The sequence below is a fragment of the Pongo pygmaeus genome, chromosome 15 (genome assembly GCF_028885625.2).
Source record: "Pongo pygmaeus isolate AG05252 chromosome 15, NHGRI_mPonPyg2-v2.0_pri, whole genome shotgun sequence".
NCBI lineage: Eukaryota > Metazoa > Chordata > Mammalia > Primates > Hominidae > Pongo > Pongo pygmaeus.
The window spans coordinates 62,839,582-62,855,369 of record NC_072388.2 but is presented as its reverse complement, the minus strand read 5'-3'; the positions used below and the strand labels follow the sequence as shown (position 1 = coordinate 62,855,369).

The 15,788-nt window shown below is 38.9% G+C and overlaps 1 protein-coding gene across 10 annotated transcripts in view; it reads right to left on the bottom strand.

Annotated features, from left to right (window-relative positions):
- The window catches only part of SYNE2 (spectrin repeat containing nuclear envelope protein 2), a 433,601-nt gene that overhangs the window by 199,937 nt on the left and 217,876 nt on the right, over positions 1–15,788 (bottom strand). For all 10 annotated transcript variants that reach the window (XM_054449822.2, XM_054449816.2, XM_054449824.2 and 7 more), the window contains 5 exons: positions 13,597–13,776; positions 10,688–10,838; positions 4,309–4,467; positions 3,167–3,328; positions 805–906 (listed from right to left, as the gene is read on the bottom strand). In XM_054449822.2, coding sequence (XP_054305797.1) covers positions 805–906; positions 3,167–3,328; positions 4,309–4,467; positions 10,688–10,838; positions 13,597–13,776 — 754 coding nt within the window. The remainder of the gene's footprint in view (positions 1–804; positions 907–3,166; positions 3,329–4,308; positions 4,468–10,687; positions 10,839–13,596; positions 13,777–15,788) is intronic.

Sequence of the window (15,788 nt, the reverse complement as noted above, 5' to 3'; positions counted from 1 at the left end):
TAAGAATGTTAAGTAACTTGTCCAAGATTATAAAGCTAGTAGGTAGTACAGCCGGAACCTCACCCAGAAGGTCTTAACTCCAGCACTCATATTCAACCACTATGTTCCTAGATCTACGAAAAACAAAAACAAATCTCTTCACACAACAGAAAACCATACTTGGGGCAATCTCTCTCTTTCTCCATCTAGCAAATAATAAACCTAGGATGACTTGAGTGAAATTCTCCTTCCTATACCCAAGAAACACATAGAAAATCACCATTACTTTACACAGACGCACAGGCAACATTTGCCCTCCATACCTGAGGCCTCTGAAATAGGTGAGGGGAGAATAAAGGAACACAAAAATATAATATCATTCATGCTAAATATGGAATAAATATATTTAACTATATCAACTATTAGAAATTTGGTGGGACTTAACATAGGAATTGAATAAATAATCCTAATTTTATTTTAGGCTTTATGTTTAGAATGCATGGTTTTTAAGCATTATTTTAGAGGCCATAGGGCAAGCTTGTCCAATCCACGGCCCAACACAAATTCCTAAATTTTCTTAAAACATTATGAAATTTTTTTGCTATTGGTAGTGTATTTCATGTGTAGCCCAAGACAATTCTTTTTCCAATATGGCCCAGGGAAGCCAAAAGACTGGACACCCCTGTTATAGAGAATCTTTAATTGGGCCTTTTTTTTCTTCTTTTAGAGACAGGGTCTTGCTCTGTCGCCCAGGCTGGAGGGCAGTGATATGATTATGGCTTACTGAAGGCTCAATAACTGAAACTTTTAAATAAGAATTCTTACCTGCAATTCAAGAGGTATTTCACTGCTTTGGAGCAAAAACTGTATTTCAGCCACTCTTCTAGAAAATTCTGAAGTTTTTTGTTCATGGACTTGTAATTCTTCCTAAAACATGTAATTTTAAAGGATAGTCTTTTTATTTCATACCTTATTTTCTGATACCCATAATTACTACTGTTTATATAGAGGAACTGAGGGAGCCCTTGAATTTCCCATAATCATGTGTGTTTTGTCAGAGTCCTAGAAGTTACAAATCCAAGTGCCTTCAGGGGTCAGGCAAATGCTACAACCAAGCGTCTTTCTAGGTATAAGACAAGAGAAAGGCTAGGCCTGTGCCATGAGAGAATGCACGGTCTGCCTTAAAGCATTCAATTTCATAAATATATTTATAAAATTGCATACCCCGTGTGTGCACATCTGCACGCATGCACACACACACACACACACACACACACGGACACAAAATTTTAGCAGATTTTGGCACACAGCTGTCAGTTTACAATTCTTAACTTCAGATTTTTAAACAACCTGTAATCCAAGACAAATTTAAAGGACTCTTAGAAATGATTCATTTATACTTAGAAAATCATAGTTTTACTTAATACCTATTATAATTTATCCAGGAAACTTGAAATCTCCAAACAGTTAAAAAAACTTTCTCCAAATATGTAAAAATAAATACATGAATTAAAAAGTGAATAAAATAGTGAGAATTAGAGACAAAACAAGATCTGAGGGATTAGCACACATTTTTATATTAAGTTGAACCACATATAACTGGCAACAGTTGGCTGTTTTCCGACCTAGCAAGAGAGCAAATTTTTTTTTTTTTTTGAGACGGAGTCCCCCTTTGTCATCCAGGATGGAGTACAGTGGTGCAATCTCTGCTCACTGTAACCTCTGCTTCCCCAGTTCAAGCTATTCTCCTGCCTCAGCCTCCCACGTAGCTGGGATTAAAGGCGCACACCACCACACCCAGCTAATATTTTTGTATTTTTAGTATAGACAGGGTTTCACCATGTTGGCCAGGCTGGTCTCAAACTCCTGACCTCAAGTGATCCGCCTGCTTCAGCCTCCAAAGTGCTGGGATTACAGGTGTGAGCCACCACACTCAGCTGACAACAAATTTATATGATCCAAACAAATAATATGTAAACAAACAAGCAATTAGGAAGAATTCTTCCTAGAGTTGAAAGAGAAATAACTTTGATTCTTTCCAGATGCCACAATCTGAGATTGTTTTAAAAAGTAGCTTTTCTTGAAGCTCTATAAAGATGGTGATACTCAGCCATGTATTTTTTCTAATCTTTATAAGGCATTGTTTAATTCAAATATAAAGAAGGCCATCTAAAATCATGGTCTAGATCGGAGGTTAACAAACTATAGCCGGAGAGCTGATAGCCTGTTTTTATAAATAAAGTTTTTACTGGAAACCAGCTGCTTTCAAGCATTTATATTGTCTCTCGCTGTTTTCATTCTCCAACAGCAGGGTTGAACAGTTGTGGCAGAGACAAATGATCCACAAGCCTAAAATATTTACTATATGGCCCTTTAAGAAAAAGTCTGCTGGCTGGGCGCCATGGCTCATGCCTGTAATCCCAGCACTTTGGGAGGCCGAGGTGGGCAGATCACGAGGTCTGGAGCTCAAGACCAGTCTGGCCAACATAGTGAAACCCCATCTCTACTAAAAATACACAAAAAATTAGCCGGGTGTGGTGGTGTGCGCCTGTAATCCCAGTGTACTCAGGAGGCTGAGGCAGAAGAATCACGTGAACCCGGGAGGTGGAGGTTGCAGTAAGCCGAGATCGTGCCACTGCACTCCAGCCTGGGTGACAGAACGAGACTCCGCCTCAAAAAAAAGAGAAAAGAAAAATTCTGCCAACCCCTGGGGTCTGTATCGCTACCCGGGAGCAATTATGCATTTTGTTGGCGCTTTTGCTAGGAATTCTTCATCTTTTTCATACTACCAATCCCTTTGGCAATCTGGTGACGCCTATAGACCCCTTGCGTAATAGCAATTTTAAAATAAAGCATAAACTAAATAAGGTAGAATTACAAAGGAAAACAATGACATGATAGTTATCAAAATATTAAAAACAATTTGTGATACATAATACTAGCACATGTTTCCTCATTATATAAGAAGATCTAGCAATAGACTTACTAAATCCCATACTTTCAAAGTATTGGTAAGGGTAATAGATTCAACAACTGAATAATGATCCAAAAACGTCTGTGATTTTCTTGATAACAAAGTCACATATGACATCCTAATATGTTTGTTGACTATATTCGTAAAAAATAAAAAAATTAAAAATGTCAATTGTGTACCAAGAAAAGCATGTTATTTTATCTGTTAAATTACCTTCAGCTTTTCTCTGTCCTCTTCAGTCAATTGATGTAATTCCATTTTTTGAAGGGCCTTTTCCGTCCACTCATCAATGACATTTTTTAAGTTAAAAAGTTTGTCCCACAAAGCTAGAGCTCGACCAAGATTTTCATAGTAATCTTCTGTCTTCTCATTTATCTACCATAATTTAAAAAGAGAAACAACATATGTAGCAGTAAAAAGTCTGAAAACCACTGTTTCAGCCAAACACTGTTTTAAAATAAAATTTTAGTTTACTATTACTGGATAATTTGCTTTATTCATCAACAAAAATTTGCTTTAACATATCATGTAGTTCCTTCTCTTAAAAAATAAAAATAAAACTTATCTGATTTGCTGTAGCCTATATGCAACTGAAATCAATAGTCTTCCTATGCAACTGAAATCAACATTCTTCCTAATTTCTTTTTTTTTTTTCTTTTGAGATGGAGTCTCACTCTGTCACCCAGGCTGGAGTGCAGTGGCGCCATCTTGGCTCACTGCAACTTCTGCCTCCTGGGTTCAAATGATTCTCCTGCCTCAGCCTCCCGTGTAGCTGAGATTACAGGCATGCACCACCATGCCCAGCTAATATTTGTATTTTTAGTAGAGACAGGATTCACCATGTTGGCCAGCCTGGTCTCGAACCCCTGACCTCAGGTGATCCACCCGTCTCAGCCTCCCAAAGTGCTACGATTACAGGTGTGAGCCACCATGCTGGGTCTAGTCTTCTTCATTTCTAAACCACATTTTTTTTGTTAAATGGTGCTTTTAAAAACCCAGATTAAAATATAATGCACATGAGTTCTTAGTTTGCAATTAATAAAAACTAGTAATATCATTACTACTCAACCAAAATTATATTAAATATGTACTTAAACATCAGTATACTGCATGAACAGGCAATATATTAATGAACTTATTTTTAAAAAGCCAAGTATGTATTTCTATATGTACAAGATGATGAACCCATCTGTTAGTAGTCCCAACTCTGGGGTTAAAATTAATTCCTAAGTTTTATATAATTTGAACATTTTTACAATGAGTATTTTTGAATCTTGAATTAAATAAAAATACTAAAGATACACCAAAATATTGGAAACAAAATTAAATTTGCAGTCAATGAAATTATCACTTACATCAAGCCATCTATCCACAGTAATATTAGCCTCTTTTTCAAAAGGGGGCTCTTCAAAAGTTTTCATTTTATTGAGATAAAATTGTAGATTTTTGCAGATCTGGTTTATCTTGTCTACAACTTCTAAATGCTCATTAAATTCTTCTTTGACAATTTCAATCTGTAAAAAAGATATGAAAGTTATTTTTGATATACTGATATAGACAAACAGCTAAGAATCACAATTCTATTGTTGGATATTGAGCTTAAAAACAATATCCAACAAAGCATAATACCTTCTTACATTGTTTTTTTTTAAAGTAGGTTTTTATTGTCCCACTTTCTCAATGAAAAGTTTTTAGCATCCTAACCATTGGTTCAATGTTAATCCTATACTCAAATTTCCTCCCACTCTGCATGATGAAATTTTTACAGTGGTCTAAAACCATATTTCTTGTCCATGTGAAATAAGATTCTACCTGCCAAGAAAAGCATCTGCATTCAATGGCATTAAAAAAAAAGACAGTCCCTACATCTGCCTAATAAGAATCATCTTTTTAATATCAAAGAACCTAAGCACTTATCTGAATAGACAGAATTCTAAGACATCTTGGATTCTAACTTTATCATTTCTAACATAAAAGGCAAAATGCTACTTTATCAGAATGAAAAACTCCAATCACTGGGAAACTAAGCAACATAATTCTAAATACAAGTCAAAGAGGAAGTCTCAAGAGAAATTTTTAAATACATCAAACGGAATGAAAATAAAACATGAAAACTTATATAGCACAGTTAAAGTACTGCTGAGAGGGAAATTTATAGCACTAAATGCATACATTAAAAATGAGGAAAAGTCTGAAATCAATAATCTAAATGACCACTTCAAGAATCTAAGAAGAAAATAAACCCAAAGCAAGCAAAAGGAAGGAAATAATAAAAATTAAAACAGACATCAATTAAGTTGAAAATACAAGAACATTAGGGGAAAAAAAATCAATAAAATAAAGAGCTAGTTCTTTCAAAAGATCAGTAAAATTGATAAACTTTTAGAAAGACTGACAAAAGCAAAGAGAGAAGAAAGCAATACAGTACTAGGAATGAAATAGGGATACCACTATAGACACTGCAGACATTAAGCAGATAATAAGATAATGCTACAAATAACTTTACACACACAAATTTGAAAACTTAGAGGAAATGGACAGATACTTTGAAAAACACTACTGCAACTCATCCAATATTAAATACATAACGTGAATTGCCCTATTAATATTAAAGAAATTGAATGAATAATGTAGAAACTCCCCAAAAAGAAATCTACAGGTCTAGATGGTTTCACTAGAGAATTTGACCAAACATCTAAAAGAGATTTAACAGCAATTATGTACAATCTCTCCTGGAAAACTGAAGAGAAAGAAACACTCCCAATTAATTTTATGAAAGCCAGTTTTACAGTAACAAAAAAGAAACTACAGTATCTCTCAAGGATATTTACACAGAAATCCTTAACAAAATATTAGCAAATATAATTCAGCTATATGTATGTATGTGTGTGTGTGTATATATATATATATATATATATATATATATATATATATATGAGGAATTATATACCATGACCAAATAAGGTTTATTCCAGGAATGCAAGGCTAGTTTAACATCCAAAAATCAATCAATGTAACCCATCATTTTAACAAGCTAATGGAAATAAATTATATAATCATATCAGTTAATGCAGAAAAAGCACATAAAATGGTAAAACCGCTCTGAAAAACATTTTGACAGTTTCCTTAAAAAATAAACATGCAGGTCTGGCATGGTGGCTCACACCTGTAATCCCAGCACTTTGGGAGGCCGAGGCAGATCACAAGGCCAGGAGTTCGAGACCAGCCTGATCAATATGGTGAAATCCCGTCTCTACTAAAAATACAAACAAATTAGCTGGGTGTAGTGGCGTGCACCTGTAGTCCCAGCTACTCAGGAGGCTGAGACAGGAGAATTGCTTGAATCCAGGAGGCGGAGGCTGCAGTGAGCCGAGATCGTGCCATGGCACTCCAACCTGGGCAACAGAGCGAGACTCCATCAAAAACAAACAAACAAACAAAAAAACCCATGTAATTAACATATGACCCAGCAAGCACACTCCTGGACACACCCCTGAGAAATAAAAACTTATATTCACCAAAGACTCCTTCACAAATGTTTACAGCAGCTTTATTCATAATAGTCCAAAATTGGAAAGAACCCAGATGTCCTTCAGTGGGTGAATAGTTAAACTGTGACACATTTATACCATGGAATACTGCTCAGCAACAAAGAGGAACAAACTATCAATATATGGAAGAACCTGAATGAATCTCCACAGAATAATGCTACGTGAAAATAGCCAATCCCAAAAAGTTACATACTATATAATTTCATTTATATAACATTTTTAAAATAATAAAATTATAGAAATAGAGACTATATTAGTGGTTATCAGGGATTAGAAGGGGTGGGAGGAGGAGGCAAGTGAATGGGGCTAGAAAATGACAATAACAAGAATCCTTGTGGTGACAAAAATGTTTTTTATCTTGACTGTGTTGATGTCAACATCCTGATTGTGATATTCTATAGTTTTACAAGATATTACCATTGGGGAAACTCAATACAGGATACCTGGGATCTCTTTGTATTATTTTTGTATGTGAGTCTACCATTATCTCAAAATAAAGGCTAATTTAAAAATTAATATTAAATAAAATCTTTAAAATGAAAAATCAATAACTGGGGAGGTCTGTCTTCTAACTAGATGCTGACTGATACACTGGCAGAGCTGAGATCAAAACCTGGGTCTTCGTTCTCCTGGTTCAGAACTCTGCACTGGAACACAATAAATGTTTGTCCACACAGATGGAACTAGAGGCCATTATCCTAAGAGAAATAACTCAGAAAGTCAAATGCCGCATGTTCTCACTTATAAGTGGGAGCTAAACAATGGGGGCACACGGACATATGGAGTGGAATAATAGGCCTTGGGGACTATAAAAGGTGAGACAGTGGGAGTGGGGTGAGGGCTGAAAATTTACCTATTGGGTACAATGTCCACTATTTGGGTGATAGGTTCCACTAAAAGCCCAGACTCCACCATTACACAATATATTCATGTAAGAAATTTGCACTTGTACTCCCTAAATACACACACACAAAAAAAATTAATGAGGAAAAAAATTTTTAAGCAAAAATGTTTGTTCAATTAAATTAAAAAAAATTCATTTAATTGATATACTTCATTTAATTGAACAAACTAAATTTTTTTGCCAGCAAAGAACTTTCTTGTTAAACTAGGACAAGCAGGGTGATGAGAAAAGAAAGGGCAAGAGTGTACTTGTAGCATTGGCAGAACTATGGGTTTTGTTTTACAGCGAATGGAAGGAGTAAAATAAAGGGAACTAGGCCCACTTTGACATTTCCAAACTTTAATAGTCTCCTAACATTCCAGCCTTCTAGTCTAACTTTTTGCACTTCTGTCTTTCATTAAAGAGAGTAGAACTTTGTCACCATATCCTAGATAAACATCCAGATTACTACAGTTTTGAAGGACAAAAGTTCTCAGTGGTATCATATTCCAGGCACTGCTGCAAAGCAGGATAAAGATCCATGCTACAGAAATGGACTGTTTGTGAAGATAGTACCTATGTCATCACAAAATTAACTGAAAGTTATGTTAATAATTAGTACTAAAATCTGCTTTTTTAGACAGTTTTTTTAAAACCTGACAAAAGAATTAAACACTAGTGTATTAAAACTTCTATATCTTTCACAGAAAATAATAGATTATTTCAGGAAATATATGAAGTACCCATATACTAGAGGTACAATTCTCATGTTAATAAAATAAGGAAAGCCAGGACTGTTGTTTCTTAAAGGTAGTTATAATTATTTTATTAATTTTAAAAATACCTTTTGCAGTTGAGTAAGGAGTACAGACAAAGCAGAGTTAATTAATTTTTATTTCTGCTATATACACACTTCAAATATGTCTTCAGGGCAGGCAGTTTTACACAGTGATTGAAACAGTTAAATAACAAGTTTAACGTGGTGGATTAAATATATATGTTTGTCTCTGTTTTCTCCTCACATGCTACTTTAATAACAAAAGAATTTAAAATGGTACAAACCAACAAGCACACAGAGAACAGAGGATAATACTCTCAGGTAGAAGGTGAGAAGTTGGGAAGCTGGAAAGCTGAAAAATGAGTGGTAACTGACTCACCAAAACTAAAGCTGAAACCTTGGTCTAGGAGGAGATGGGGTAGTGGGGAGGGTGTAGAGAAGCAAAGAAGAAGCAAGGCCATTTGTGCCATAGAATCTCAAAAGGCTAGAAATGACTTCAAGGTAATCATTAAGGCAGAAACACAGTTAGCCACAAACAGAAAGACTGGATGACATTTTTTAAGAGAAACATATTTAGACTCTCAGGCCCTCCTTCACCTGGTTGAATGGACTCCCTCCATACCCACAGAGACTGACTTTCTGGGGAGGCTCTGGACTTGGGGCTGCCAAATACAGCTGAGGACAGAGGTGAGGTCCAGTTATGATAGCCACAGAGGAGCTAACGATGGCAGAAAGACCAAGACCTGGGCCTAGATTCCGATTACGGAGACTCACCCAGGAGAGGAGTCAGCTCCCTGGAGGTGACGAGAAGTTTATTAGTCAGATAAATAACTTCTCTAGAAAGTATATAGTTATAAGGTTATACAGTTATGGGGTAGTGGGAAGAGCAGCAGACAGGCCACATGCAGCATGAGGCATCATAACTGACACTCATTAAAACAGGGCTAAGGAAGGGCGCCAGAAGTGAGGAGGATTTGCATGAACAAGAAAAGCTGCAAGTCAAGAGGGACTAGATATCTGGTCAGCATACAAGGGAGGGTCTCAAGATCTGTTGAATAAGGCACAGACTTTGATCCTAAAACAAGAGTACAAGGTAGGAGACTGCTATCGGGGACACGGCAGAAGGGTGGCTATGCGAACTGGGACACAAGCCCAAGAGGATCTGGTAAGGCTGAACATGCTGGATTCTCTAAGAGCCTAGGAAACCAGAGCTCTTTAAATCTACTGAAAGAGGACAGGACGCTTCTAGATCCCAACACGAGCCAAATCCAAAAGCTGCCTCCACCAGAGGGAACCATACAGGTTACATCTAAGCAACTGTGACTATCTGCTCATGGTCTTGACAGCTTTGATTAAGTCTGACAAGAAATCAGCTACACAGTCACATACTGTACAGCTGGTATCTAAACAGGGCTGCTTCCGACTGGCCAGCTCTAAGAAGCTAAGTCTGAGAAAGTGGGTCCCAGACAAGGGCCATTCCTGACACTCTGGGTGTCATTTGAGCTTCAGGGTTAATAGTTCTAGATAAGGACTAAATTGTCCTATTTAAGCTTTCACTGATGCTGCTCTTAACAACTGGAAAGTTGAATAAAATTGCTTTCCAACCTCCAAGTATGTCAAGCAAACTACATTTCACATACTTTTGACACCCTGACAGCACTTTAGCTTAGTACTCATAAAATCAATAGAAAAAGGGCAGGTGTGGTGACTCATGCCTGTAATCCCAGAAATTTGGGAAGCAGAGGCGGGCAGATCACCTCAGGTCAGGAGTTTGAGACCAGCCTGGCCAACACGGCGAAACCCTGTCTCTACTAAAAATACAAAAATTAGTTGGGCATGGTGTTGCGCATCTGTAATCCCAGCTACTTGAAAGGCTGAGGCGGAAGAATCACGGAGACGGGAGGGGAGGGGAGAGGAGGGAAGAAAGAAACTTTCTAGTGTAGAGTCATATACTGCAGTATAGTATATTCTTTTCTAACTATTCCATTCTTCTGCCACTCTGGTTGATAACCACATAAAACCACAGAAAATAATGACACCTAGTGTCCAAAAATATTACTCTTAGAATATAAACATAGATGGAGCAATGTGGTAATAAGCTTGCACATCTTCACAGAAAATCAGTAAATAAAAGCTATTTTTTCCTTACTCCACTAACAACAGAGAGGATTTTCCCACCGTCTTCCTTCTGTCAAGCTTGCAATGAAGGGTCAGTTTCCTTGTAAACAGAAAGTCAGCGCAAAGGCTGTTACAACCTCACAGAGGTGGCAGCAGGGGTGAGCAGAAACACGGCCCCAACATCAAAACCCAAACAGAAGTGACCCACCATCAGCTTGGTGACTATTTCTTTTTTCCAGCCCTGGTGATAAATACAACAAATTTTTAGATACCTGGTAAAATAGGGTCACTAGTAACTTCTTTTAAACGAAGTTTCAAAAAAGACTTCATCTATAATATCTCTTTACTACCAGGCCTGTCAGTGAGGTCGCTGGGCGGTTTTTTCTAATGGAAACTGGACTCACCTCTGCTATCCTTTTCTTCAGGTTTTCCTTTCCCATGTACGAAGCCTGCAGGGAGATGACACTCTCTTCTTTTTGAATCAAAGTTGTCAAGATGCTCTTAAAATTCTGATATTGTTTTAAGAGCTCCAAAACTCTTCCACATTGTTCAAGACTATGAATAGAAAAATATACAATAGCTTAATGTCCAAAAATAGCAAAACCATTCTTTCTCTTTGCAAGTATCCCACATAAATGATGAATAAGGTGTAAAGGACTTTTCCTCTTGATATGGTTCTTAATATTTTTTTACCAATTTAACCTAAGAATGATGGCACATTAATATATCTGGCAAATAGACAGCATAATCTGTGGATTAGTACTGTCACTAGGTGAACATTAAAAAGTTACCAGATGTAAGGTCTAGAAAGAAACACAAGATTCATCACCCTAAGGAATCAGCATCTCAATTTCATCATTAACCAAAAGACATCTCAGAAAACAGGGCCCCCTTAACATAACTCTGGCAGGTTATTTAAATATTAATTCAGCAAGTCACAGGGTGTTTATATATCTATTCTCTTTTTTTTTTTTTTTTTTTGAGACAGAGTCTAGCTCTGGCACCCAAGCTAGAATGCAGTGGTGTGTGATCCTGGCTCACTGCAACCTCCGTCTCCTGGATTCAAGCAATTCTCCTGCCTCAGCTTCCCGAGTAGCTAGGATTACAAGCAAGTGCCACCATGCCTGGCTAATTTTTGTATTTTTAGTAGAGATGGGGTTTCATCATGTTGGCCGGGCTGGTCTTGAACTCCTGACCTCAGGTGATCCACCTGCCTTGGCCTCCCAAAGTGCTGGGATTATATATAGGTGTGAGCCACCACACCTGGCCTTTTATATATCTATTCTATTCATTCTGGATTTAGTCTTTTTTAAAATGTAAGGTAGTGAGAAAATGTGGCAGTTAGGACACCTGGTTTCTACTACAGCTGGGCACTGCTTAGTCTGAGACTCTGGATAAGTTACTTTAGCCTCTTTGAATCTCAATTCTTTCCTCAGTAAAATCAGAAGGTAGACTAGATCAAATACCACATACCGGGTTCATCTTGACTCCTGTACACTCAGGTTCCAGTAGGAAACAGGAGGTGTACCCAAATGGAATTCTGAAGAGAGAATCAGAATTCTGAGAGCAAAATCAGGGGAAACTGCCAGAATCAGGGGAAACTGCCAGGGAGGCCGAGGCACACAGGGATTAACCCCCGCAAATAGGTCATGCCACTCAGCCTCTAGGAGAAAGCTGGGGAGACGCTCCGAGCCACACAGGAGGCTGCCGTCAGGTGGTGTCAGAACCACATGCAGAAACAAAGCGGGATGGTGAGACCACCTGGCCTCTCTTCTTCCCCTCTAATACCCCCCACTGCCTAACCCTGCTGGAACCCTCAGCCTGGGCAGTTCAGCCTGTAGGGATCACCCCCCCCACCACTCCCCACCCTCATGTAGATAGTAAGAGGGACGGACAGAGGATATTCCATGGAATGGACAACTGGATGCACAAGCAATCATATTAAAAAAACTGAATCCCTCCAAAGCAGTCTGGCAAATTAATAAATATTATCAAATATTTTTTAAAAATAAGAATTGCCAACTGGGACTGATAGGTAATGGTCTTCACAGTTTCAAAAATTTTTGCAACTAGCCCCGACTCTGCGGGAAACACAGCCGTTATTGACAGGCAACATCTCCCATTCAGGTAGGGGTGTGTGGTAAAGTAATGCTCCCAATTCCCAAAGATGTCCTGGGCCCAATACTTGGATCTTCTGAATGTTACCTTACAGGTTACCTCACAAGGCAAAAGGGACTTTGCAGAGGTGATTAAGCTAAGGATCTTAAACTACAGAGATTATCCAGGATTGCCCGTGTGGGCCTGGTGTAACCATAAGGGTCCTTCTGAGAGGGAGGCAGGGAGAGGTGTCAAAGGAGACATGATGACAGAACAGAGGGCAGAGACAGATCTGAAGATCCTGCGCTGCTGCTTTAAAGATGACAGGCCAAGGAATGTAGCAGGAGGCCTCTAGAATATGGAAAAGGCAAGGAAATGAATCTTGCCTAGAGCCTCCAGAAGGAACACAGCTTGATTTTTTTTTTTTTTTTTTTTTCCGAGACAGGGTCTTGCTCTGAAGTACAGTGGTGCAATCTCGGTTCACTGAAACCTCAACCTCCCAGGCTCAAGTGATGTTCCCACCTCAGCCTCCTGAGTAGCTGGGACTATAGGCAAATGCCAGCATGCAGGTTACTTTTTTTATGTTTTTTAGAGATGGGGTTTTGCCATGTTGGCCAGGCTGGTCTCGAACTCCTGACCTCAGGTGATCCGGCCACCACAGCCTCCCAAAGTGCTGGGATTACAGGCATGAGCCACCGTGTCCGGCCAATTTCTTTATATTTTGTAGAGGTGGGGTTTCACCATGTTGGCCAGGCTGGTCTCAAACACATAGGCTCAAGCAGTCCTCTCACTTCAGCCTCACAAAGTGCTGGGATTACAGGTGTGGGCCACCTCATGCAGCCTATTTTACCACTTCTGACCTCCAGAAGCATAAGGTAATAAATCCGTGTTCTTTTTAAGCCACTAAGTTCGTGGTGATTTGCTTGGTGATTTACAGCAATAGGAAACCAACCCAGTTGGGATGGTAATGAGCATAAACAGACCATACTGTGTATGTGTTATGCTTCGTGAAGAACCTCTTTGCTGCATTCTGGCTATAATCTACAATTCTAGGTCTCATCCCAGACACTGGCCCTGTGAACTTCCAGTGGGAAATCCTTATGTTTGCCCCTCCTTTGGGTCCACGGAGATGTGTTTTCAACCCAGAAGTTTGAAAAAGTTAGTTGTGCTACAGACAATTTTTCAGATTCAAGAAGGATTCTTTTTTTTTCCTTACCATTCGGTGACCAAGGCTTTGGTATTCTCCCACAAGACTACTGTATTTTGGCACTGTTGATTCACGGTTTTTTCTCTGTCATCTTTGAAGTGTGGAAGAGAATTAGCCATTTCTTGTAAATGTCTCTTCTCTTCTTCATATTCATCTAGAACCTTATCCAGTCTGATTAATGATTTTTTCCTTGATTATGAATGAGAAAAAAGTTTGATAGTCAACTGTTAACCGTTGATTCAACACAAATATGGGTAACTTGGGGAGGCACACTAACTTTAATTTGTCCTCATGAGGTTAACGCCAAAATTACACATTCCTGTTACAGAGTTCAGGAGGCTCTTTGCATTTCCAGAATTTTTCTGATTTGTTTTTTTTTGTTTTGTCTTATTTTGTTTTCCTGGAGACAGGGTCTTGCTCTGTTACCCACACTGAGTGCAGTGGCGCAATCTCAGCTCACTGCAGCCTCAACCTCCCAGGCTCAAGTGATCCTCCCACCTCAGTTTCCCGAATAGCTAGTACCACATGTGCGCACCAACATGCCTGGCTAATTTTTTATTTTTTGTAGAGATGGGGTCTATGTTGCCCAGGCTTGTCTCAAACTCCTGGACTCAAGCAATACCCCTGGCTCAGCTTCCCAAAGTGCTGGGATTACAGGTGTGAGCTACCATGCCTGGATGCATTTCCAGAATATTAATTTGGTGCTTTAAATAAATATAATAAATATACAAAACCATTAGCAGTAACATGTGTCTGTGATGAACACACTTGTATGTGTGCTTATGTAGGGGGAAGACAGCATGATATGGGAGAAGAGGAGAAGGTGAATGACCAAGAACTGCAGGATCCTAACGAAGGATGGGGCGGCCAAGGAGGAAGGAAAAGACAAGAGAAATCTTGCACTTCTCCTTTACGTACAAAAAGCTCTCCCTATCAAAAAGGAGTTATTTAAGGATAAAGTAATACTGGAGGGATGAACACCATTCACCTACATCTAAATTGCTAATCTTCTCACAGCCTCTACTTCCTAGCCTCCAGTTTTCTCTTCGATTCACTCCCATAAGGCTTTCATTCTCTACTGCCTACTGAAACAGCTGGCCTCCACATTGCAAAATCCCTGTTCCACTCTCAATTTTCACCTTGCTTCACTAGTCAGCACATTTAACACTTGGTCACTTCCTCCTTATTGAGATGCCTTCTTCAGGTAACCCCAGAAGTCTCTTGATTTTCATCCTACTGTACTGGCCTCTCCCTTCTCAGTTTCTTCGGCTGGTTCCCCCTCATCTTCCTGATCTCTCAATACGGAGTGCCCCCGAGTATGGATCCAACTTGGACCTCTTCTCTTGTTTATCTAAACTCACTCTCCTCGGAAATTTCATCCAGTCTCATAGCTTTAAACAGCCTTGTAAAATGATGAAAACTCTCAAATATATACCTCTAGCCCAGACCTCTATCCTGATTCCTAATGCCATGTATTTTTAAGTGTCTTACTGATATTGCTGCTTGAATGTCTAATAAGTATCTTGAATATATCATTTCTAAAACTGAGCACACCCAGTCTTTCATTCAATACTGATAAATTTCATCCAACACTGATAAACTTTAGTCTTTTTCATCTCAGTTAATGGTAACTCAGTTCTTACTCACTGCTCAAGTTACCACTGACACAATGGACAATGAGATCCAAGAGCACTTGAACCCAGAGGAAGGTTCCAATGCTTAGAAGCATTCTTGACCCCAATATCTCTTTTACACCCCATGTCCATGTGTCAATAAATCATCTGGTCTCTATCTTCAAACTATATACAGAATCTCAACACTTTCTACCACATTACCACTGGTCCATGCCAGCTTCATCCCTACCAGGGATTACTACAATAGGTCAAACCAGACTTCCCATGTCTTCTCTCAACTCCTACAGCCTATTTTCAACACATCAGCCAGAGACAACAGGTTATGATGAAAACCAAGGCATTTCCCTCTGCTTAGAACCCTGCAATGACTTCCCATGTCACTTGAAGAACAAGCCAAAGTCATCAAACAGCCTAAAAGTTTCTGCATGAGCTAAGCTACATCTCCCCCTCACTGCTGCACCTTCTCACCTCCTTGCCTTTCATCAAACACACCCAACCTTTGTACCTAACTGCTCCCTCTGCCTAGAAGGCTATTTCTCCAGGTTCAAGTGGCTTGCTCTTGCCTCT